We start from the raw sequence: 26,708 nt of genomic DNA on the forward strand, positions 1-26,708 counted from the left end.
TGAAAACAACTTCTACTTTAACACTCTGCTTTATGTGTTTTACTTTTTCTGACAACTTATGATTTGGGGCCGAAAATCTGCTGTGCCTGGTCTATTCCTGAAAGCTGTCCAAGTTATAAAGGGAAGAAAACCCAATGACTTTCTTTTAATTTAGACATACTTACAGCAAAGGCAACTAAAATTTTAAAATGTGAAACTTTACAGATACATAGTTGTGGCTGGTTTCATAGTTGAGAGAGAAAGCGGTTTTGATTAAACACATTTGGAAAGGTCTCTGTGCCTCTAGAGCCAAAAGCAATGAGGGCTGAAAGATTTTCCCCATCCTAAACAGAAGAAAGTAGCACTTACTCCAACATCCAAATGCTGCCTTGCTGCCCAGGTTTTAAACTTCAGTTAATCTGAGCCTGACCAAAACCAAAGAGAACTAAATGCATCCTCATATAAAGAGGACAATACCTGGAAAGACCTAGCAGGTGTGAAACAAGAAATTCCTAAATACTCACAGCAGTGAAAATGCAACATACACAGATGTAACCACAAGTGCGTTATACCATTTTTCTGAACCGTGTGATAGCAGCCTTACGATGACAGGTATGAGGCCAGCTGCTTAAAAGTGATCCTCTCCACAGCAGGTCACCTGGCTCATACTGAACCAAGCACATGCAGGTTTCCTGGCGCTCCCATTTTGGACCTCCCACGTTGCCAGAGAGTATCCAGAGCCAGTGTTTTGCCTTTTTTTCAGTGAGATGTGCATGCTTATAGTTCCCAACTTTGTCGCCGGAAATAGGTTGGTTATTTTTGGGTAGCATTTTGATGTCCCTGCATTATGATGTCCCTGCACCTCATGTTCTGGAGCTCTGATTACAACATGCTCCATTTCTGGCACAGTACAAAAGCCAGAGATGGTAAAAAAAATTCACTCAGGCTTCATCATGCCATCTTTTTGTAATGGGGAAGTGAAAGTAATCAGCAAAAAGACAAGTTTTGTTATGTCCAAAAGCAAGAGGGTGATGTAAGAAGAATGTTTGGCTGACACTTGTGGAGTCTATTTGAGTTTCTAAAAGCATCTTCTGGCAGAAATTTTGAAAACAGGATGTATTTGGCACTAGCAGAGTGTCAAGCACCGTTGCTTAGTCTAGCTAGCTAAAAAGCCATGGTTCCTGAGCAGTGTTTTCGGCTGTGCTTTTATAATATAGATTTTGCTACATTAAGTTCCACTAAAATAATAACTGGAAGTTCAGTGCATTTTTAAATATTTTTGTATAACTGTGGAGTGTAATGACATTTCTGCATGGCTACCAAGTTTGAAATCATGTAAATTGTAGGGCCATCCTTGTAATACCTAAAGCAGTTTCTATTAAAAAGAAGGGCCTGATCCTGTTGAGATGCCTGAGTGAATTACTTGTTAAGCTATTCTCTGCTGGTTTATTGCCTAGCAGAAAGAACTACTAATAATTTCCTCGTTTCAGTGGAGTATTGGTAACTAGTGAAAATCATTTAAGGAGTTAAAAAAAAATTAGGCATTTGGGCTTGACGATGTGTATACCAAGTTTCAGACTTGTTCAATTTGAAATGGTCAAGATATGAAACCATAAAAAAATGTGAGTAAATACTCTGCATATCAAGGGTTGTTATGCAATTTTATGCTTTCAGCGTGGTTCTTACTGAGAGAAAACAGTAGAGATCTGCAAGATGTTCAGCAAATAATTACAAACTTTCATAGTTTAACTGCATAAATATAATAATCCACTTGTTTCTTTGCTACTACTAAAATACTAAAATGTGTGCATACTTTTTTTCCCCAGAGCAAAGTGACTATGACTGTACATTTGTTAGAAAGTTATCTGAAAAACTTGAAATCCTCTCTGCCTCCCAACCCCCAGTTTTGGCTAATCTCCAAGTTATAAACAGCTGAATTGATTTAAATGAAGTTTTCAGTACCAAAAAAGACAAGAAAAAAAAAAAGTTACATCTGGGCTGACAAAAACATGTTTCGGCCCAATGTGATTTGAGACAACCATGATACTAAACGCCCAGACCTAGGAACTGGAATGGAAATAGAGACAGGCTCTTAACTACACTGGCCCCTTCAGGATTTGGATTGTGATGTAGTAGTTATAAGGCTCCGGATGATTAAAGTTTGACTTGATACATATCTTAGTTTTTTAGACCCTTTTGGCTTATTCTTCAAGGATGTACAGGAAATTTTCGTAGATAACTCCAGCTAATGCTATTGGCATTAATTGCAGACTGAAACCTTTTTATCTGTGGCTCAGACTCCTCCACAACTAGTTATGTCGACTTACCTTCTCTGGGCTGACTTTAAGAGATTAACTATGATAAGTATGTGTTCACGTTTGAAAAGGAGCAAAAGGTTCCATAACACATGAAGATGCTGGCTAGAGTAGTGCTTAGTGGGGCACTTGAGCGCATGGCTGGGTTTTATGGAGGCTGTGGGCACAGCTGTTGTGCAGTATTTACTGGATTGGAGCTCAAGTGTCTGTTCCTTTGCAAGACTACTCAGAAAACCAGCAATGTTGTCCATTATTATTGACGAGTACAAACACTTGAGTATGCAGAGCTGAACAGACTCATGCAGAAGTATTATCACTAGCAGTAGAAGTATTATCACTGATTAACATTTAGCACCAAAAAAAAAAAAAAAACCCCCACCAAAAAAAAGATAATTTCTGTTGGCCAGTAACTTTAATAAAACTTGTTATATGGGAAGCAAAGGCCTACGGTTGCAGACATGATGGACATTTCTCAGGTGTATTTTGTCTGTTCTGTGGTTGGTAGGATCTGGGAGTCAAGAATATTTAATCCTATCCTTTCACAGTCCTATTTCACTCCTGGAAATCCATTGTAAAGCTGTGTGTTCCCACTATAAAAAGCTGTTTCATAACCAAAAGTAAATTGTAAATTTTTCCAGAGGTAGTTTAATTCTTAATTTATTGTATAGGTATTGGAATAATCATTGTTGATTATCCTCAAGGTCCTAAAATAATACAGAAATAAGAGAAGTTAAAGATAAGAAGTTAAAGATAACCGAGCATGTAGGAAAACTTTACTTTGCATTAAATGTAGGGAAAAATGTTTAGCTGAACTACTTCGAAATTTTAAACTGATAAATAGTTTGTAAGTAAGTACTAAATAAGCACAGGTATAGGTTTTTGACACATATAGCTATTATGTAGATTGTCATCTGTAGTCATTGTATTATTTCATTGCAACTAATGTCCAGTTTGAATCATATTTCTCTTCAAAAAAAGAGAGAAAAAATGAGTTACTTCTGTCAAAGCTTCAAAAACATGATAACTCCATAGCATTTCAGTGTTAATACACCTTCTAGGACCATTCAGGCATGTACAAATGCAGTGTATAAACTAGACCGCTCTCTATATATTTGACTTTGTAGAGGCTATTTCCCAAACTCAATGAACACAAACAGAAATGCAAGGGTGGAAGGACTGACTCAGATTAAGACTCCACTTGGTTACTACACCAGACCAGGAAGCCATAGGCTGGCAGACAAGAAGTAGAAATGGAAAGAAACAGTTCTGCAGTAGTATCTGAATCCTCGCCATATACACTCATTTCCGCTTGGAAACTTCTCGCCCTTCAAGTGGACCAAATTGGGGTTAGTTTATTGAAGCTTTTATTGTACTCTTGCAGAAATATTTCAACAGCAGGCAAAGTTGGGCAAAGATATGCAACCACAAAAGAATTGGGAGCTTCAATTTACTTGTAGATGAGTGCGGATTCCCCAGAGTGAGCTGTATCTTCTTATACACAACTAGTTTAGATTTTGCTAAAGGACATCAACTACCATTTAGTTTTCGTTCTAGCCAAATTGAGAAAATGTAATATATTAATGCTTCTGATTTAAGAGACAAAGTAGAGTATGATGTAAGGGCGTGAGAGAGAGATTATCTTGACTACAGTCTTGATTTTATTGTATCACTTTAAAGTAGCACAACCTGCTGTACTAATGAAATTGTGTTCTTGGTTTAAAAGGGCAATTGTTAGCCTGACTTTGTGCTCACTAAAAACATTTCCCCAATCTTGTTAAATTATTGCACTCATTTTCAGATTTTTATGGCTGTGCAGCTTACCAGCCCTCGTTTCTTTAACGTTTCATTCATTTTCCTTGTATTGATGATTAATGGAGGATGTCGAACGTTAGAGTGAGCAGGCATCAGCAAATGCAAGATCATAATTAGTTTAGCTGACGAGGGCCCTCTGATAGCACTTGCTCTGGATGGAAAAATTACCCTATAGGGAACTGGCTGCTCACCAGGTCTTTTTAGTGATACATTGTGAAACACCCGATGAATCAAAATGCCTTTCAAATGCCAAGAAAGTGTTCCAGTCTTGAAGCCAAAATTATGTCTGCAGAAAGCTTTCCATTTGAAATGTATCAGAGTACAAATTATAACCATTGTATTTTTTTGGCATGAACACCACTCTTCTACAGTATGGACTAAAGTTAAATAAATTACTTAAATTTTATGAAAACCCTGAAAATTTTTACTTACAGTGTTGTAATTTTTAATTTATAATAAATTAGTTTTCACCCCAGGCTGTTTTTCCCTGTTCTCAGCCATTCTTATCTTAGATGCTGAAGATTTCGTATTGATTTTGTTTTCCTTTGCAAAAAAGGCCAAGAGTTGACATTCAGCATTTTCCTTTTCAGCAAAGGAATTCCATTTCCTGCTTATTAGTATTTGTGCCCACAAACACAGCCTGACTTTTGTTTAAATGTGAAGTTTAATGAAATCATTACTCTGTAGAAAGAATTTAATGAGCAATACTCATAAACGTGTCTACTTTTAACTATTCCTGGATCGTTATGAAAGCTGATGAATGCACAGCTCAGCCTGGTTAAAAAATCAATTTGTATTTAGGGAAGTTAGCCTTTCTTTGCTTGACTAAAATAAAATAAAGAAATTATCCATCGATGAGACAGTATTTTCTGGGGTTTCGGGTGAAGTTCAAAAGAAGTCTTATTGAGAATACTGTACTTTTATTTGTTTGGCAGAGGTTACTCCTTGTTCATAGTGAGCTGTGGGAAATATATGGTAGGTTATACTGATTCCAGAAGTAAGTGGGAAGGACTGGAACTGAATATCATGTATTCAATTAATGAAGTATAATCTCTGTTAAAGGAACTAGTATGATACAGATGCAAACTCTAATTAACTGAAGTGGTGGTGTTTCAGAATTCTTGTTACTGATCGCACTTTAAAATCAAGCAAACTAAAAAGAAATAATCTGTTGTGAAATGTGTTGAACAAATCAGAAGTTTACAGAATGTTCTCTCTCAGCTTCCAGAGGGGTTTTTCAGAATTTGCTGTTTAGAAACCATCATTAAATGCACAAAACCTGAAGTTCAAAAAGTTAAAGCTGTTACTCTGAAAAGGCTTTGGTGTTTCACACACCTCATCCATCACTCTATGGTTAATTATAATGAAAATCAGTGGTGCCTATTAAGCACAATTGAACCTGACCTCATTATGGGCAGTGTGGTTTTATACTGTCATTGTTGCCAGTCTAGAGACAAAACTCCTGTGTTGATTTGTCCTAACTCCGCAGCTCATGTGACTCACCTCTGACCTGCTTTTTTTTTTCTCTCTGTTTTTTATTTTTTCCCTTTTTTTTCCCTATTTCAGAGACGTAGAGGCTCGGGTGTTTTTTGTGCCAATTGCCTGACCACAAAGACCTCTCTCTGGCGAAAGAATGCAAATGGTGGATATGTATGCAATGCGTGTGGCCTCTACCAGAAGCTTCACTCGGTAGGAAGAACTTACTGGTTTGTTCTGAAAAAAAGGGGTTATACAGCTAAGCTGGGCAGCTGTGGTCTTGTCTGGTTGTGTGATTAGTACCACTCCCTGGCCTGCAGTTAATTTCCTAACAGGGTTTTGCTCTATGGTCACTTTGGGATCAGATGTGATTCATTATGAAACAAGCTGGGATGCTGTGGGTAGATGCGTTTGAGATCACCAGTGATGCATTTAATTATTTTGATACAAAATAAGGGGAAAATTATTTCTTTTCTGGGAATTCCATTTAAAGGCATACAATATGTTGTGACGAAAGCTCTCTGAATTCAAGAGCCCTCATGTTTGTAATGAAACAAAAAAGGTTAGACATCACATCTATATTAAAAATACCCCTTGCTGTGTGTTTAGTTTCCCTTCACTTTTCTGCCCCCCTTTGTACTTGGCAGTAAATTTCCTGGACATATGGGGTGGTGGGATTTTCTACAGTTCTTTTTTCTACAGTTCTTATAGTCTCGTGGAGGATTCTGAAATAACAAGGAAGCTACTTGCTTGATGGTACTCGTCACTTGGTGAGGGGAAGATTCACCATCCCTCAGGATCAGGCAGGGAATAAGTAATAAAGGATGGTCTATATTGCTTTTCATCTTATTGATTTGATCCTGAAAGATGTTGAATGCTCTGGTCCAGGTCCAGGAAAGCCATGCTTAAGTGTTTCCTTGGATCAGTGCCAAAATGCTCACAATCTTTTAAGGTTAAAAACCACTAGTTAAATATTGTCCCCGCTATCTTTAATAGAAGCACATGGGAGAGTCAGGTGACCAAGAATTGACTCTAATTAATTTTTACAACATTCCCATGAAGTTACAAAGTGTTAACTATTTTTCAGAAATGGAAACTGAGGCAGCCTTTGGGAGTTTGCCAAGAGAACATAGTAATTCAGGCTTAGAGCCCAAATCAGAAATCTATGTTGTGGCTGAAAATGTGTGTTTTTTAAAAAGTTTTTTTCAGAAATTCCATTTTCATGAAAAAGAAAAAGCCACTTAGGAAACTATATTTCAAATGCCTTACGACTGCCAAGTGCCTATGCCTCTTTAAATTTGAGGTATAAGCTTCTGAATCAATTAGTAGTTTCTGTGAATTTTACCCTTGGTCTTGTGTATAGGCTGCTAAACAATCCTGTTCACTCAAGATCCTGTCCAGTCAGCCCATTTAATATAAAAGATCCAATATTTGAAAGCAGCAAGGCCATCACCAATCTGAAAACTTAGCTCTGTTTGCCATGTGCTCTCAGACTGAGGTCAGTAACTGTTTTTAAGCTCCAGAACAACCCAGCCAGCCAGACAGTATCTGAGCAGAAGATGGATGCACAATCTCTGACCAGCATCTTGGCCAGATCTTGCTGAAAATACCTCTCAAAGTTCTAGATATAATATCTAATTTAAAGAAATTGATCAGGGGTGGACATTCACAAAGATTTTAAGGACAGTTTGGCTTTTTAACCTTATTTTGACATTGGAGAACTTTCTAGAACTTCCATTTAGAGTGTCTTTTTTTTTATACACTAAAAAAATTTTATCTTTTTTTTAATATACTTTTCTAAACTATAATGTTGTCCCTTACTGTGATTATTACTGTGACTTACTGAATAGATAAAAGCTACAAGAATCAGTTTTGAATTCAAACACATAGCTCAGATAGTTCTTAGGAACCAGTAGGAACAATCTGGTGTGCTTCCAACAATAATAATTAGCAATACAATGTCAAACTTCATTTTCTGCAAAATGAAAGCAAGAAGCTGACACTATCTTTTAGCTCCACTGTTCAAGCATGGCAATAAGCTGTCATTCAGTGGACATTTGACATTAATATCTTCAACTGAACTTTGACCAAACAAATGGAGAGAAATTTAATTACGCCTCCACTCTGTTGTGGTGTGATAGCAACTCCATTGTAAGTTGGAGTCTGAAATAATCAAACAAATTTCTCCTTTGGGACACCTTTTGAGACAATACGATGCAAAGGGATACTCTTTGGGCTGACACCAGAAAGATTAAAGTTTCTTTTATCTGTCTGCCTAAATCTTCGTGAAAACTTACAGTAAGTATTACACATATGAATGTTTTCAAATTAAGGATTTTATGATAGTGCAGTTACTAGATAAATGGTTGAAGCTATAAAAATTAAAGCTAACAGAACTTTACCCTTCTGTGAGCTACCCTGTTAAACTAAGCTATACTATACAGCTGAGTAAAATTCACCTATGGTAGATTTGCACACTTCGTAGCTCCCTTTTGATTGGGATATCACTATCTAGAACTACTGTCCTGATTAACTCAAGTATGTATATAATACACTCATCTCTAAGGTCCCTTTTTTCTTGTATTTAATAATGAGAAAAATTATAGTCTGTCAGATACTTCTGGGTGGTAGTGACTGACAAATGTTAACATGGTAGTATTGATTTCTGCTCCAAGTCGTATTTCCATTTCTATGATACCCAAAATAATGAATTTGACCATTATTATTGAGGTGCAGTTCCTCATTTTTAATAACTCTAACTTGGTCATGAAAAACTAGATTTTATTCCATAATGATTCCTTGGCCGCATCCTTAGACTACTTCAGTGAGGAGTTATAGCATACTATTCTAGGATTAGAAATAAGTGATCTTCTAGCAGATGGATCATTCTGATTTTCCATGGTATCTAGGAAGTCTAATCACAATAATAAACTATTATTTGCTGAATTTTGCGATTCTTTTTATTAAGTTACTCATGTTTAGGGTAGCAAGATTGCCACCTGATATAGAGATCGCAAAAAAATCTGTGTGAGCATACTCAATATATTACATATAACATATAATTAAGGATCTGCCATAGGGCATTTTAAAAGCAAAACTTCTTTGTCTGCCTTACTTCCAACCAAATACAGAATATTTTTGTCTGCACCTTACTATTATGAATAAGGAAAATGCGAGTAGCTTTACTCCACTGCATAGTCTGTTTTAATCAGCTAAAGACTAGTCAGATGAGTACAGTTATTTGCATGCTGAAGAATTTCCAGTCGGACCTACAGCCTTTAACTCTTAATAGCATGTAACTTTGAAGAGCCAGAGCTGCAAGCGAGTGTGTGAGGGTCTTTAATCACAGGTATGAAGATATTTCTTTTAGCTACTTCCATGATCAGACTTCATACCTGTAGCATGACAAGTAAGAAGTTCCGTTTTTGAAAGTTTATCCAGAAGCCATATGAAAGTGGTCTGTAGTGTATAAATAAAAGTTCAATAAGAGCAACATCAATAATACTCGAAGACCTCACATAGCATGTTGGTATGACAGTGTTAGAACTGTCATAAGAAGGTAAGGATATTACACTGAGCTTGTAGTAAAGAGTATATGCTTATACATATTAATTGGCTATTGATTCTGCAAGCTATAAACTTTATTTGCATAGAATTTACATGGAAAATATTCTAATTTTATCTAACATGATATTCCCTCAACTTTGATCTGTTCGAGGAAGCTGGTTCAGGTCATGTTTTCTGCTAAGTTTAAGTTTTGCTTATTAAAAATCTAAATCAAAGTGTATATTTCTTCTGATTCAGAGTTTTAATAGAAAGTAAAGTCTTAAAAAGTAGCTCTGCTGCCTAAAATGTAGTTAGCCATTAAGAATAAACCAACCTCAGGGAAATAAATAGGTGAAAGAGGAGAGGAAAATAGAAAGTCAAGAGAGAAACTAGATTTCTGCAAATAATAGAGTGAGCGCTCTTCCAGCTCTGGATATTTTTATATTAATTCAAAGTTATGAATATATATAAATTATGTTACATTCAAGGTACAGATTATTTTTGATATTGACTATACGCCAAAATTTAATCTGCACTTTAAAACAATGTTAAAAAGAAAATTTCCAAATAAACGTAGAAATGGAATACTGTGTAGGGCACTTTTCTGGGCTCCAACCAAAATGCGATTATGTGTGCATTTGGATGAGACAAATGGCAACTGCCAGCACACCAAACTGAATGATTTTTAGGTAGTTTTTGTTGATCTAACATCTTTCCAGTAGAGCAACACATACCAACATTACAGCACCATCTTTCATTCACATACCTTTGCCTTCTTGTTGAGGGGCCTTTCCAAGAGGCCTGGCTGCTGTCCCTGTACTATTTTTACTTATTTTCTTTTACCTTTTAACCAAAAAGTATTTTCAAGTCTCATCTAAGTGGGCCACCTACTCTGAGCTGGTGTGGGGAATTAGCAAATGGAAACAGAAGTCCTCATTTAATTCTTGCCTCTGTCCATTCCAGGATGCTCTTTTATTTACAGACCCTTCTTTCCACATTTAGGGGATGACTTAGCACAACATGTGTAACATATAGAAGGAAATACGATAGGGATGAAGGAGGGGAAGTTGGTACCAACGTCCAACATAGACCTTTTGGTGCACAGGAAAAGATTTCCTGGGCCTTCTTCTCCATCTTAGTCCCTTTCCAGCCACCATCATCCCACTCACTATCACAGCGGACCTGCAACCCTTTTGCTAGGTGACAGCAGTGGTGGTTAGCAAGCCCGGTATTTGCTTGTATTTTCTGTGTCAAAGGGGTTGAGTATCAAGGTAAGTGTTACTGAGTTCTTCTTGTTGTGTGATCTGTGCAAACCCCTGCCCGATACCAGCCCATGTGGCATGGTGCATGGTATAAGACTAGTGCACAGGGCCATGCATCTCCCACCTCATCCCCAGTTCTCAGCACCCACTTTCAGCACATCTCCACCAGAATTTTTCAGTAGTAAGGGGTAATAAATGCCTTGACAGCTTGCATGCTTCATGCCTTTTTAAGTAAACAGGTGTAATATGTTTAAGGCAGTTGACTTAGTTTGATAAAACAAACTAATTCATAGTTTACTTTTAGCATGAGGGGCCAGGAAACAGCATTTGGGTTGAAATTTGGACATTCCCGTAAAACTCTTACAATATACCTCTTCACAAAAGGAAAGATAAATTTGGATGAGCGTAATTTCACAGATTTAATGTGTCTTTCTTTTTTCCTTTTGTTCATTATGTGTGTGTTCCATGCAGACTCCCAGGCCTTTAAACATCATTAAGCAGAACAATGGTGAGCAGATCATTAGGAGACGAACAAGAAAGCGCCTTAACCCGGAGGCACTTCAGGCTGAGCAGCTAAACAAACAGCAAAGGGGTAGCAGTGAGGAACAAGTCAATGGAAGCCCCTTAGAGAGGAGGTCAGAGGATCATTTACCTGAAGGTCATCAGAGAGAAATTCAGCTTCCCAGTCTCAGTAAATACGAGGCCCCAGGTTCATTGACTAAAAGCCATTCTGCTCAGCAGCCAATATTGGTCAGCCAAACTCTGGATATTCACAAAAGGATGCAACCTTTGCACATTCAGATAAAAAGTCCTCAGGAAAGTACTGGAGACCCAGGAAACAGTTCATCGATATCAGAAGGGAAAGGAAGCTCAGAGAGAGGCAGCCCGATAGAAAAATACATGAGACCTGCGAAACATCCAAACTATTCACCACCTGGAAGCCCTATTGAAAAATACCAGTACCCACTCTTTGGACTTCCATTTGTACACAATGACTTTCAGAGTGAAGCTGACTGGCTGAGATTCTGGAGTAAATATAAGCTGTCTGTTCCTGGGAATCCACACTACTTGAGTCATGTGCCTGGCCTACCAAATCCTTGCCAAAACTATGTGCCTTATCCCACCTTTAATCTGCCTCCTCATTTTTCAGCTGTTGGATCAGACAATGACATTCCTCTAGATTTGGCGATAAAGCATTCCAGACCTGGGCCAACTGCAAATGGTGCCTCCAAGGAAAAGAGTAAGGCACCACCAAATGTAAAAAATGAGGTCCCTTGAATGTAGTAAAAACAGAGAAAGTTGATAAGAAGTACTCAAGATGAACTTTCTACCAATGTGTGTGCACTGGTGGCATTGTCTTTCTGGATGAAGTGATGTATGCTTTGCATATGAGTTGCCCATGGTGATAGTGGGTACCTTTCCAGTGCAGCATATGCCAGCATCTTTTGCACGGACCAAGTATGACTTCACAACTCACATCCAGAGGGGCCTACACAGGAACAATGCACAAGCTTGAAAAAGATGGAAAACCTATAAGAGTAACCTTAGCACTTAGCACAATTAAACAGAAATAGGTTTCCTTGATGGGAATTCAATAGCTTGTAATGTCTTGTGAAGACCTATAAAGCACTTCATATAGAGAGCATGCCTTATCCATATTTAAATCCTTTTGAAGTTTTTTCTTTTCTTATTTTTTCCTTTTTTTTTTTTTTCCTTTTAAATGAGTGGGTTACCAAGAAAAGAACAGAAGTTGGATGGTGGCCAGAAGGGGGAGAAGATAATTATATGGGACACGGCCACCAAAGCTAGCCAGAATGCAGTGAATCATGGCGAATTACCTTGAGAAAATTTTACCGGACAATTAATACCTTTGCTGTTGTGTAAGAGACATAACTGGCAAGAGTGCAAAGATGTGTATATGTATATACTGCTGCAGGGGTATAGTGAACATATGCACATTGTATATAAGAACTAGACTTGTTAAATATACAAATGTTAAACAGGTCATTTTCTTTTCTTTAATTTGGGCTAATTCTGCCTACAAACATGCCTTAGGATCACTTTCGTCCTCAAAGCTTTGGCAGCAATTCATCTAGATGTTTCTCAGACTCAGCTGATTTTTAGCTACCATTTTTATCACTACATCTTTCTGGCACACTTTAATCTAGGAAAACCATTTTGTGCAAGTGAAGTCTAATACAGAAGCCACACTCCAGGTTTAATTTGCATAGAACAAGGTAACCTGCTGTATTTTATTTTAATATATTTTTAATATATTACATTTCTAAACCTAATTCTAAGGTTACTTCTCCACAGGCTTAACATTGCTATACATACCAGTCAATCCCTTCAGTAGACTTATACCAGCTTTTGCTAAGTAGCATTAAATGTCTTCATAGTACTTTTTAATACTTAAAGCTTTTTAAAAACTATCCATGAAGGGAAAGCTCCTCAGCATAACTGCTCAGGGAAATAGGGCTAAATAACTAAATATTAAATAATTGGTTAAAGGTGCTGTTAGACGAGCCTCCATGCTTGCTACAAGGGTGTACAAGAACTGACTTTAATCATTTTCATTATAGTGTCCCAACCAGTAGTTTATTATTTTGCCACAGGGATGTAGAAGATATTACAAGCTACTGGATGCACTGTCAGATTAACTTATTTCATTAAAGAAGTTGGGAGAACAAATAGAAAAAACCTTATTTTTCTAGTAAATATTAATGTATTACATTTCAAATAATGGTGCCTGACATATTGAATAATTATTTTCTACAGTGTACGTATGCAACAAAGATATTCCATCATGCATTAGAGTCAGTTCTGGCTCTGCCTCGCTGTTTACATTTGCAAATGTAGCAAACAAGGTAATGAAGCAACTATTTCTATTGCAGTAGGTATCTTTTTTTCTGTGTGTGTGCATTAAAGTTGTAAACGATAACATGAAATGAATGAAATTTGTTGATATTAATGGTATGGAAAAACAAGAAGGAAATGAAAATATTTTTATGCCTACTTAGGAAAAAAAGGGTAGCACTATTCATTCCAAGTACTTTTGTATTCTTAAGCTCTTAACTCACATTGTTACGCTTAAAATGATAAACATATATCCTCTTTTTATTGCTTTGTCTGTGTTTCAGAAGAAACATTTCAGAAATTATTTTGATAAGTGCTGTTTGACGACGCAGCACTGATGTTTTATTGCATTCTGTAGTAGCATTGCACTCCATTTTTACAATATTATGCAGTTGCTTTTTTGTTTTGTTTGGGTTTGTTTCTTTTTCGCAGTGCAGGGTCTTAGTTCCTTATGGTTGGATGGCAGGTGTAGCTCAACTGGTTCATGAATGTTGCAGCGAATGAAGTTTAAAATGTCTTTCTGATATTATGTTGTCTTTTATTTCTCCATTCATGCATTTTATTTTTTAAAATGTTCTATAAAAATATCTCTGGACTAAGTCCTCACTTGAGATTATATGTAAAGGGTCCTATTCTGATCTCACTTACATGCCGCCTTCTCAGATTTTCATGTAATTGAAACTAAAGCATCATAAAAAAAAAAAAAGTTCTTGTATTTAACTTACCTGAATCTCACCATTCTCCCTTCTAGAATTTGGTGCACTTATACTTAACCAGATAGACAGGGAGGTGGAAGATACGAGAGGAGGTGATAGGAAATGTCTTATAGGGGTTGGCAAAGGAAAACCAGGGAGGGAACTGGCCTAAATGTTCAGTCACTTTGATGGTCTTTTGAAAAAATAATGTGCTAAAGAAGCCGCAACAAACATCACCATGCATGAGAAGCACTTACACGGTGATCACCAAAAGGTCTTGCTGACCCTTGGCAGTATTTAGGTGTTAACGTTTTCACACAGATGAAACGTTATTGCACAGTTTCTCTGATTTGTTAGGCACAGACAGGCTATTGTTCAGCATTAGGCTTGCATTCCTTCCTTTTCCACCCATTGCTTCTATACTGGTGAGCAGCATATGGAAAGTCCCACTCAGTCTGTTCACGGTTGTGTTCTATAACCCTTCATAGTGTTCTAGATTAGCAAAGGATATTGGGCCACATTCTTCTTCTTCTATTTTTTAGATGAATCTCCAGCTTTTACCAGTGCCAGACAAGTCTGGTTATGTTTTTACTATTGTTCTCCAATAATAAGTTCTGACTTGTTTTTTGTGGATTTATTTTTGCTGGGTATTTTTAGTTTCTTTTTTTTTTTTTTTTTCTGTGGGGACTGAAATAGATTGCCCTCATTTTGTTACATCAGGGTCCAGTGTGTGTCCTTTTCAGCTTTTCCAAGAAACATGTTAGACTAACTAAGCAGTGATTTTTATAAGCTTCGGAGGTAGCTGCCTGCCTGTTTTCAGTAATTACTGGGTTTGACTTACTTCATCTAAGACCTACCAGTTCTTGTGGCTTCTTCATTGGTAGAACTGCATCTTCATGTCAAAATAGCTTAGGGGGACATGCACATTGTGAGACTTGAGCACCACCCTGTACTTCATAACACCTCTTGCTAAACTCAGAAGCAGAGGCCAATAACAGGAAATACACATATCAGGGTTTGGGGGTGAGGAGAAATTAAATCTTACACGAGTGCAAAGAACAAGACAGATTTTTGAATGTTAGTATTGCACACCTAGATGGTGCAAATAAAAATTCAAAAAAAGTTCACTGTTCTTGCCATGACATATTGAGATGTTCGATAGATTTCCGCTTTGTAAGAAACGGGATTTTGCCATAGCCTGTTCTCTTTGATTGGGGTGGGGAGAGCACAGTTTTTTTCTGAACAAAATAGAGGTGTCTCCATCCCTCTTCCAGCCCCCCTCACAATGAATATTAATCAATAAGAAAAATAAATCCTGACACTAAAAAAGAATAATCTTACTTAATAAACTCTCCAAGATGGAAAACCAGTGTTAGCACACACAAGCAATTACGGCATCTGCTGCATTTCCATCAGCTTACTGGCACCTAAACCTGAACTTTCAAAGAATCATTTCTTTGTTCTCTGTTTGTCAGTGTCTGCAGGGTGTTGTACTTCTACTAAGGAGTGGTGGTTTGAGATCTAAAATGTATCTCAAATGGGACCACAGAATAAGTTAGCTGGCTCAAAACCAGAGGATTTTGGTGATGCCTGTCATTAATCAGATTGCAGAACATGAACAATGTTTCTGTTAGCACTCTGTACAGAGGGAGCCATCGCGAGGCATGTTCTGCCAAGTGGGCTGCCTCTCAGTTGTCACTTCGGGGCTGCTGTCCCATAGGATAACGCAGCAGGAGATGAAGATTTTCCAGAGTACAGTTTGCGTTCAGGTGTTAAACTCAGAGTGATAGCCAAAGTAAGTTTTGCACCTAATTGCCACTGTGCTGATGAAACTCCCACCTTAATTTTTCATGGACCATCCAGAAAGGAGAAGGGACATTGGATACTTGTATCTCGGTTCTGCCTAAAAAATGTACTGTTGTGCACTGTGACAGTTTTAAACAGGGACAACATAGACACTACTCAAAAAGTTAAGGCATGCTGTGGGCAAGAGTTTATTTTTGCAGTTAGAGGGGCAGCAGGACAAAAGGGACTGATGCTAATTGTATACAGTGCTGAAACATCATGGTTGTGCAGTGGGGAGACCTGATCTGGCAACCATGGGTTAGTACTCAGTTCAAGGACAGACTTTCAAGTCCGTCTTTGGACTGGACAGTGTTGCTGTGTAATCATTATTACTTGCTTTATGTGCTAGGGATGTTGTCTACCATCTGCTTTCTGCCCAGGATGCCTAAATATATTCGTATTCTTGCTCCTGTATTGATTTTTCTTGGCTGACTTAACATGCTAATTCCTAATACTGGTCAGGAAAAGCCAAAGAGATTAGAAGTTCACTTCTGTTCAGCCAGAAGGGTAGATATATTTCCTTCTGCTTCTGTGGAGACAGTTATGCTTGGCAAAGAATAGCGAGCAATTTCTCAGCGTATCCCAAATGTGATAGATAAGTGAGAAATCCCTTCTAAACTTTTCTATAAAGTTTAGATGGGCCAAGTAGAATGATTTACATAATTTCCTCACCTCAGAATAGGATCCCTCCCTATACTTTTCCTCACAATTTTGTTTCATTCAGCCAGCTCTGAAAAGCTGGCAGTTAGTGAGATGCTACCTAGATAGTAATCACATATACCCAGATTTACCTCTTTTTAAGAGGATAAAAGACAATAATTTAATGGCTGCCAGCCAGATAAGTACCAGTTTTATTTGATTTTTGGTTATACTTAGTAAAATAAGATTCTTAGAATAAACATTGTAACAGCAACCACAGTTTTCCATTCCAATCATTTTGGCCTCTGAGCTCTATAGGAGGAGAACAGGAGAAAAGGAAACATCTCAAAATGCCATTGTAAATTTAGCTTATAGAAAATTCACCAGCAGGAAAAGGGAAAAAAAAAAAAAAAAGAAAAAAAAAAAGTACTTCATAAAGAATGACTTCATGTTGCTAAAAACCATCATTAAACTTGTAGCCCTGATTTGACTCTAGAATGTTGGCTCTTAATGTTTTGTCCTTACAACACATGGATGTGTTTTTGTTCTGTTTTGTTTGGGGTTTTGTTTTGTTTTGTTTTGTTTTTGGTTTCATAGTGGCATGTTCATTTCTACTCACAAACATGTTCTTGGTGTATTTCTTATGCAAACAATCTTCAGGCAGCAAAGATGTCTGTTACATCTAAACTTGAATAATAAAGTTTTACCACCAGTTATAAATCAGATTCATGTCATCGTTTCTGGGGAGAATGTAATGTCATAGTGTCACTACACCATTATGGGGTTGAGAAGAAAACCAATCCGGATCTGAGCTGCTCTGAGAGCATGACAGGGCCTGACAGCATCTCTGAGTAACGTATGGTGATTACTGCTGAAAGGCAAAGGCAGCATTGCTCAAATAGTAAATGCATGAAAAGAGAGGGGCTCCTTCAAAAACAGATTAGCTCTACTGCGGTCCTTCTACATTAAGGACTCTAGATGTGATCCAAAACTCATTCAAGTTAATGACAGGATTTAGAGTGAAAGCCTGTTTCAGTGGGGTTTGAACTTTTTTCAGTACTGTAGCAGCCTGGCGTTTCTTACTGGTTTTTATTCTGCTGTCCCAAAGAGGAGCAAATGTAGGAATAATTTTCAGAAATTATGTAAGAAAGGCTGATACTGAATGTGATCAATTCCTCAGGGTTACCAATTCTACTTTCACACAAAGTCCATGGAGGTCTTTAAATACTCAGGACCATGGTTTCATATCATGCCCACAACTCTTCCAGGAAAACCTGCTTGCTCCCATCACACAGGTTATTGACCCAATGGTGACTCAAGAACAGAGACTACCACCTACAGTGTTGCCACCACCGTTTCCTCCAGCAACCGTGGAAATTTCCTCAGAGATCCCAAATCGGAGACCAAATCAGCTCAGCTTGGCATTTCTGTTTGGCTGAGCTCACAGCCCAGGGTGGTATGGCTCCCAGCCATCATTTCCATTATGCTTTAATTTCCTTTCTCCATAGGTTTTGTCTCATGTCGATGGTTGAGAGACTGTTCACCTCATACAAAATAGTGTTTTAAAGTAATATAAAATGGTAAAATCTTTTTATAATGCTAGAGTACAAATGTACTAGAGTTTAATTTTACAAGCTCCACGCCAGAAATAACTTCCCTCTGCAATTCATTCTTCCAGTGAATTCAGATGCAGACCCTATGCATTTTCAGTCTTTTTAATTTCCTGAGATTAACAAAAATAATAACTGTAGTAAAGAAAAAAAGGGGGAAGAAAACCCCCAAATTTTAAAGACAGGGAGAACTAGTTCTGAAGACATCAACTTTATGGTTAAACCTTATGCATTTTGAAAAAGAGACTATATGCAAAAGCTGATTGATGAACATTGCATAAGACTCTGTAGATACACACTTTTAAGAATATATATGTAAACTATATATACATATACAGGGATATACATACATATTCACAGAGAGAACATTTATATGTATAGAGGGAGAAAGTTAAAATTTAAAAATCAGTATTTTCACCTGTTTTAAGAACATCTTTTGGGGATAATGTGATTTAGTCCCAATCTAGGTTCTTGTTATAAAAACTGTTCTTGACCAGCATAGTCTTTAATCAGAGTTAAAACCAGTGTTTAATGTCACACTTCTGTCTCCATATACTTAAATGAGCTCATAATTGTAGGAGCTAATGACCTCAAATTTTCCTTTGTGGTTCTATTATTTGTATAACCTACTTACAGCGTTAATGCTTTCCTTTTATAACAGCAGCTCCACATGTAAGCCGCTCATGTAAGTGTACACTGACATTGTTATCAGGTCTTAATATGCAATTATAATGTTTAAATTTGTGCCAATAATCTAGAACTTTTTGTTCTAGCAGCAATGTCCTTGATCATTTCCTATTTAGTTTTTGCTACTGCCATATCTTGACATAGGTCAGAACTCTGTTATCCCAGGTACAATCAGGCCAGGAATATAAAAGATAATACATCTGCTGGTAGTAGGTCCTGACCCTCATCAAAGAAGATTTATAAATGTATAAAGTTAAAAAAAAAAAAGTATAGGAATATATGCTGATGCAGAATAAAGTGGACAGAATGAATAAGCAGTGGGCTTCATTCTATATGAAGGAGAAGTGAGGTGTTTTCAGTATTATGCTATTAATAGAAGAAATGGCCTAGTTATCTTACAACCTTATTTATTATAAATCACAAACAACACTGTCTTTATAAAATTGCGTTGACACTGGTTGAGGATATAAAATCAATGAAACAGCAGAATGACAGTAGAAGTATTAAGTCTATGTGTCCGTACTGGAAGTTTAACCACGATGGGCAATTACACTGGACAGTTGGGGCAGCTGAAACCTGATGGGGGTAGAGTTTGTACTGACACCAGCTTCCCTTGATTTCCCTGAAGAGTCTGACTAATCCTTGTGTGCAAAGCAACAAGCACATTAGTGGGTCTTTTCTGTAAATGAAAATGTCTCCTGCACATCCAAAGGAATAGAAGTGTCTTTCACACATAGTGGTTACAATGTCAGTGGAGGTGTCTGCTTCAATTCCAAATACTACTGTGGAACTGACAGCTTAATGGTGAGATTGATAAGGTGACAGTTCTGTCACCCGCCTCCAAACAGCTCCATCAGCACTGATACAATGTCAGTGGAGTTGGCCAGAGAAGAAATACAACCATTTAAAAGAACAGAAAATAAATATATTAAAAAAGAACAAAAACTTCTGTTACAATATTGTGTAAAAACTATGGCTTAAATCTGCCATAGAAAGACTTCATCTTAACACTGTTTTGCAAAGGAAATACAGCTGCTGTGGCCTTATTTCTGAGTGGAATGATTTGCTGTATGATTTGTACAAAAACCAAAACACCAACATAAAGGTAGCTCTCCTCTCACTGTGGCAATCTTTTAAGAAAACAAAACAATAAAGGAGTATAAAAAGGCTTAGGGAGGCTTTCTAAATTATCATTTCAAGGAAGGGAACTAGATATTTTCTTACCACTTATTTTTGTAAAGAATAATTCTTGCAAAGCAAATGAGAATATTTTCTTTCCCTTTTAATCAAAGTATTTTCCCTCCAATAAAGTCTGATAAAACTGGAAATAGATTTCAGAGCATGAAAGCATGAGGTGTGGAAGCCTTTCAGAAAGGTAGGGTGATTTTTCAAAGTTAATATTCCCTAAGGGTGGCATTCACGTTGTGTACTTTGGGCACCCAATTGTAAATACGCATTAAGATCCTAATTTTCCTACAGAGTCAGTGAAATGTTCAGAGCAGGAGCTTACTAGATGTTCATAGCCATCCACTGGAGGAGTCCAGACTAGATGATCTCCAGAGATCCCTTTTGACTAGATAATTTTGTGATTATAAACATTCACAAATTCAGCCAATTTATGTGTAGTATATACAGCAGGGAGCAATTGGAGACGAAGGCCGACAAATATTGAAGCACACCTGTAGGTGGAAATGGAGGAGCATATCAAGAGCTCTCTAATACACAGGCCTTTGAGGCCAGAGCTGGATTCAAATACAAAATACCTCATCAAATACATTGCTCTTAACTGGAGCACAAAGGCTCTTCCACGTATTTACATTTCCATAACTCACTGCAATAAAGCCGTTGTAATTATATATTAACCTCTACAATTAAGCATAACATGCTAGGTTGCTAATGCACTGACATCACTATCATACTCATCAACATGACTTTTTGGCTAACTTCATTGTTATCTATAAATCAAGATGGGAATATTCACAAGCATTGGATGTCTGTAAGGTTTTGGATAATGACTGCAAGTAGCTAGAGCAGTCCCTGGCACACTTTGGCCGGGGCCACCTAAGTGGTTCTGACCAGGTCCTGGGCATATCTGGGGAGTTATCACAGAGAAGACCGTTCCCGGTTCTTAGGGGAAGGGATACAAATGGGTCTGTGTTATTTGTACCCATACCCTTGGCACAGTTTGCCAGCAGGAAGCACCAAGAGCCATGGGGTACATCCTGAGCCACCTACCATGCTACTTCAGTGCATGGGCATGCTTTGCGACGCAGTAGGCTTTCAAGCAAAACTATGCACCAGTGTCCTCAGACTGGAGAATTGCCTTGACCATTTTTGATTGATTGACTAACATTGTCATTGCCTCTCTTTATTTGTTGCCCTTGTCTGATGAGGGAGACTGGAGCAGCTTTACCCGGTCTTTCGATACCTGCAATCTGCTGTATTTGACTAGGTAAGCTTTAAAGACACAAGCATTTTCACATTCATCTTATAGATGGACATCAATTTTAGGAAGGGGGAAATGTCCCCTGGTACTGGTTGGGGGCTGGTCTTATTACTATTTAACTCAGTTGTAGACAGAGCTATACAATATGGACATAATAGATGTCTGCACTTGATCAAATAGCTCATGTTCCTATTTTCTCTTGTCTTACATTATAAATTCTGTGGGCAAATCTTCAGCTTCTGGTTATACAAATAAAGAGATAACAACAATGAACATTCCCATGCTTCCAGTTTCATAAAATAGAACATGGTCATCCATTCCAAGCTGTCATAATAACCAACACTTTTTAGGCAACCCAGTTTTTCTTGCCCAGAAAAGGGAAGGAGGTTTTTTTAATATGAAATGTTTCAGAGATGTTGCAAAAATTTCTTTTCTCAAAAAGGACTTGTTTCAACACATTTTTAGTGAGCTTTACTTAGAACTTAATAAGTTTTATGTCAATTCTCATTCTAGGAAGATTTTGGTTTGACAGTAGAAAATCTCAATCTGTGTCTATGTTCCACAATCAAATGAGTATTCATGCTAGCTCTTTCATGGAAGCCACTCCACAAAAAAAAAATTTTGAACTACCTTAATTATTTAGTAGAAAAAAATCTAGATGCAGCTTTTTAACAAGTCATATAATTCTTATCTTTGAAGGTGCACTCGATCATTCTTTGACATCACCTACAAATCTAAAGCCATAGATTGCTGTGATGTTTTTCATCATGACATTATACAATATCCTCTTCTCTGTAAACTAGTATATTAAAAAGCTTTTCTTGGAAAATACACGATTAACTGTTCTACATAACTTGCTTCAGATTACAGAACAAAAAGTAAAAGAGAAGCCACCAAGTTTGCACCTAAGCCAGCTTTCTCCATTTCCTGAAAGAAAGACTGTGCTGCTAGTGAGGACACATGGAATAACGCAGGAGAACTGTCGGAATTACTGGCGCGTATAAAAGGTCAGGCTTTATTCTGCATACCATCTGAGACGATAAAGACATTTGGCAGCAGAATGATGTCAGAAAGCCTAAATATACAAGAAAGATAGGTATTTCAGATTGGAATATGAGGACTGGAAAAAAGTATTAATGGGGCAAGAGTGAAATGTGCAATTATATTAAAAAAAACCAACAAAATATAACAGTGATCAAACATGTACTTAATACAGGTTAATCACAAAGAGCACATAAAACTACTTAATGCACAAGGACAACAAAGTTCCAGGGACTGTGGGAAGTGTTCGATCTGACCACTATTATACCAGATATTGTCTGATTGCTGGGAACATGTCTTTGAAAAGGCAGTGCCTTTTCTCATTCTCTATCAACTGCCTGAGAAACACTTCAATATCAGGAACATTTCAAGCCGGAGATGGTGCCAAAAGAAGCAGTCCCGCTTCTGCCTGCCCTGTGCTGGTCTCTTCATTCTACTGGCACAAGTATTTGTGTTTCCAATAGATGTATCACATCAGGGAACTAATCATCTCCCACTTGCCACAAGAAAGGTAACTTTTAACCCCGCTGATTCCCCAATCCAGTTCCCAGCACAGTGACAAAACCACCTGCGTCAGCGGTAAGTATGTGGTAGTAAAATGAGCAGTCAGTGATGTGGAAAAGTTAGCATGGGGTTTTTCTTGGCAGATAATATCAGTCTGAAATGTTCAGAAACCTATATTCTGGGCGGCTGTATTGGTCCTGGTTTAGAGAACATTCTCAGCAGTGCATCAACACTGAATTTCATTGTTCAAGGTCTACATGCAGGATGTGGATGAGGGGCAAAACCTCCACTGCAACACTCTGAAGACACTTCTTTCCCTGCGTTGGCAGCTGCCAGACAGATGCCCCCTTGTCTCTCAGTGGTCATGCCTTAACTGTCCTTCAGTGGCTCAACCATATCCAGTCCGCTTTTCCTTACACTTAAAGAGTGGTCTAGTGCTGCCATTTGCTTTTGCCCAGCTATTGCTTAGTGCAAGTGCCTACTTTGCAAAAACCATGTAAACTGATTTTGTGCATATCTTATATGGGCAATAGAAAGTTCACCTACTTCTTGTGCTTCATTCTAAATGACAATTCTGTATTTATTGCTACACTGCCCTTGCACTCCATAAAGCTGAGCACTGCAGATTCCTCAGAAAAATAAGCCACTACACGTTAGACAGCAAAGAGATAAGGAGAACTGGATGGGGAAGTTTCAAGGGTTCCTCTCTTCTTTCCTGTGATTATTAGGTAGACATTTTTTCATTTGAAGTTTTTTCCTTTGTTCCGTCTTTCTCCCTCCCAGTCTCTCATTCTACTCTGCCCCTTACAGCTCATCAATGAGCACTGCATTCGTTGCCTCTACATAGCCTAGAAATGCTAATTTTCATTTGACAATGAAAAGCTCCCAAATATCCTCCCTGGCTTTGCCTATGGAGCCACTGGAACATTTGATTTGGATCACAGTTGCAGGGTCTCTGCAGTTCAGGGTATTCCTCTTCTCCTTGCTACTTTTGTAATAATTAATACTAATGTACTCAGACAAAAATTCTGTAATTGCTCATTAGACACATGAGAATGGAACTGCTCAACTGTTGATGCACCAGGTGACACCAGGGGATTGCGCAAATGGAAGAGCTGCAGGGGAAGGGCAGGTACTTTTGTTTTGTGCAGCAGAGTCAAAACAGCATCATTCTGCATTTTTGCCTCTTAAATAAGAACACAAGCAGTTTGATAATAGCAAAATGCCCACTTTCCCAAAGTGATTTGCCTCAGAGGATTCCAACTCCAAACTTCCTGAACTATTTATTGTCACTGACTAGGAGATTCAATCTAGGACGAGCAAAACAATTACTGCCCCCAGGCACATATTTCCCCTCCCGCCCTTGCAGAGGTAACCTTTGCTACAGCTGGAAGAGCTGGGTTGGGCATATTTTGCATCTTATCTGCCCCAGTTTATGACTTAGCACAACGCTGTAGAGCTTTACAGGACTATGAAATGAGAAGGCTCGGGCAGAGGAGGCAGCTATCAGCTCTCCCTGCTGAGATGGACCTCCAAGAATGGAGGAGGGAGAGGACTGCGGATGGGTGGGTGGGTCTGGGGTGTGGTGGGGCACAGCAGGGCAGCACTCACTCGGATCTGAGAATGCTGAATTTCCTTTGTCCTCCTACCGGGCAACTGCTATTGCCTGTACTATCCACTTTCATCCCATATACTCACCCACATGCATCAATGTGTCTTGCACAACTCCACCAACACCAATCTCTGGCTTGTGAATGATTTTTGTGAGTACAGAGGGTGGAAGGAAACTGGGGAACAGAGAGGAAGTAGGAACAACTAAGAACTGCAGATCCTGAATACCAAAATCACCACCTTTCTGTAGTAAATTTTAAAGTTTTAAGACTCCCTTAGGTCCCACTGAAAGCAGAGCAGAAAGGAGAGAAAGAGCTACAGCCAAATATTACAGCTCTGTAGCACTACTCTGTATAGTATGTATATATTTAAGTACATATAAGTATATAGTATACATATATATTTAAGCACATAGTTTTTAAAAAGGAATATAGTTTGAGACTCTACCTAAAAAAAAAAAAAGACAGAACCTGCTTTTTCAACAGCTGAACAGTTAGCTGCTTCTGAAAATTGGACCTCTTTTTGAGGCATCTGAATCCGTGTGACTGAAACAAATGGAAAATCTTGGCCTAGAATATTTTAAATAACTTCTATAAGTAATACCATGAGGATTCGGAGACTGGATAAAGAAGACAAAGCAGAGATACAGCAAAAACACGACATGCGTCTTGTGCTATTGTGTCTCTGAGTTCATACCACTAAATATTGAGGAGTGTGCAAGAAGGATTTATCTGTCCAACTTATAGTGAGAGAAACTGCAAGGCCAACATACTGATTTGTGCTGCTCAATTTGGATTACAGCAATTTTATGTTTTATTTATAAAGCAGAAATTTCTGAAGGTATTACAGAGCTTATTCACTGGGAGGTCTTCAGAACCCCTTGAAATGTAGCTTTACTTAAAACATTCTGGGTGAGATATCTAACATTGCTTTTAACAAAATTAAAAACCAACTTAGTCAATTAGAAAAGCACATGAAATTTAGACAAGAAAAATATCAATACTTTAGCCAACATGTGTCCAACCTATAATTTTTTTCTCCTCACAAATGTGAAGGAAGCTAATATGGTCTCCTATTTATAGCACTGTGGCCTCATCAATATTGAGCTGAATGAGCCAGTTAAATGAAACTACCTGCAGACTTGACGTTGTGGGGGAAGATTGCCTACATGTATAGAAGAGCATATGGAAATCTGAGATGCAGTGGCAAACACTAAGCCCATATATACACTGAGCTAAAGAATATTCCTCTTTCCCACTGCACTACTAAGGTAACAGAAATTGAATATTTAACACTTCGATTTTTTTAAACTCTCCCAAACCTTCCTTCTTCCACTGACTGGATACCTGCTAGAGTCGCAGTCTACTCTTACTTTATTAACCTAAAGAACTGATGTCATTTAGTGAATCAAGATAATTTCCTGTAGATTATGGGTTTCCTTAGAGATTTCTTGTTTTAAGTACTGATTATTCCCAACCCTCTTTCATTCATAAAGCCTGGCCAGAGCACAGCACAAGGGAAACAGGTCTGCCAATAATGGCCAAAGAGAAGTTCACTAGACGGTAAGACTTTGCCAAAAAGCAAACAGAAATTAACACTCTTCCCTTTCTTTCTTTCTTTGTTTTTTTTTTTTTTTTTAACCTTGTAGTTCCTGCTGGAATTTGCAATTTTCCAACTGGTTTTTCCTTTATATGCATAGCTTCCCTCTTGTTAGTTTAGAGACGGAACTAGTAATTTCCTTTCACAAAGGCAGAATCTGAACATTCATTGTGACAATACTGTTTAAACTTATTATAATATTAGTATATAGTTATAAAAGCATCTTATTTTCTTGTAATGTCATAGCTGCCAGTAGTGGAATGTAAGTGAAATGGATACTGTGACATGAAGATATAAAGATATATGAAATTAGTTAGATCAGCAAAAAGATTTTGCTTTTCATTTGATGTTTCTTTACTCCAGATTTAATCCACACAAGCTTTCTGAGCTAAACACTGAATTCAGACGGCTCTACGAGTGCCGATATGGATATGCATTTGTTCATGTACATGAATTCATTCAAGAATATTCACTTTAACATCTGCTAGAGGAACATTATTATTCTCTGAATAAGTGTTCTCAACTTTATCTTTTGTCTTGTTTCCATATTCTTCCACTGAAAAAGAAATTTTCCTTTTTATTATTTCTCTCCACCCCCTGCAGAATATTAACAATATTCTAGAAGTTTGGTGTCTCTTTTTGAAGGCTAAGAATAAGACTAGCTAAGACTGAAAAGAGTGATCTTCAAAATTAAATAACCTTGCTTTAGGTTTTTGGGGTTTTTTCTGATCATATTTTTGCTAGCTAACAGAATTAGATATTAATAAAAGCACTCAAAATTACCT

At 37.7% G+C, this 26,708-nt stretch overlaps 1 protein-coding gene across 2 annotated transcripts in view; it reads left to right on the top strand.

Annotated features, from left to right (window-relative positions):
• TRPS1 (transcriptional repressor GATA binding 1) overlaps nucleotides 1-16,857 on the top strand; it is a 214,294-nt gene extending 197,437 nt beyond the window's left edge. For both annotated transcript variants that reach the window (XM_030498086.1, XM_030498092.1), the window contains 2 exons: nucleotides 5,673-5,795; nucleotides 10,862-16,857. In XM_030498086.1, the coding sequence (XP_030353946.1) occupies nucleotides 5,673-5,795; nucleotides 10,862-11,668 (930 nt within the window). In that variant the 3' untranslated portion in view covers nucleotides 11,669-16,857. The remainder of the gene's footprint in view (nucleotides 1-5,672; nucleotides 5,796-10,861) is intronic.
• Nucleotides 16,858-26,708: the final 9,851 nt, after the last annotated feature.

Source organism: Strigops habroptila, chromosome 1 (genome assembly GCF_004027225.2).
Source record: "Strigops habroptila isolate Jane chromosome 1, bStrHab1.2.pri, whole genome shotgun sequence".
In the NCBI taxonomy this organism is placed as follows: domain Eukaryota; kingdom Metazoa; phylum Chordata; class Aves; order Psittaciformes; family Psittacidae; genus Strigops; species Strigops habroptila.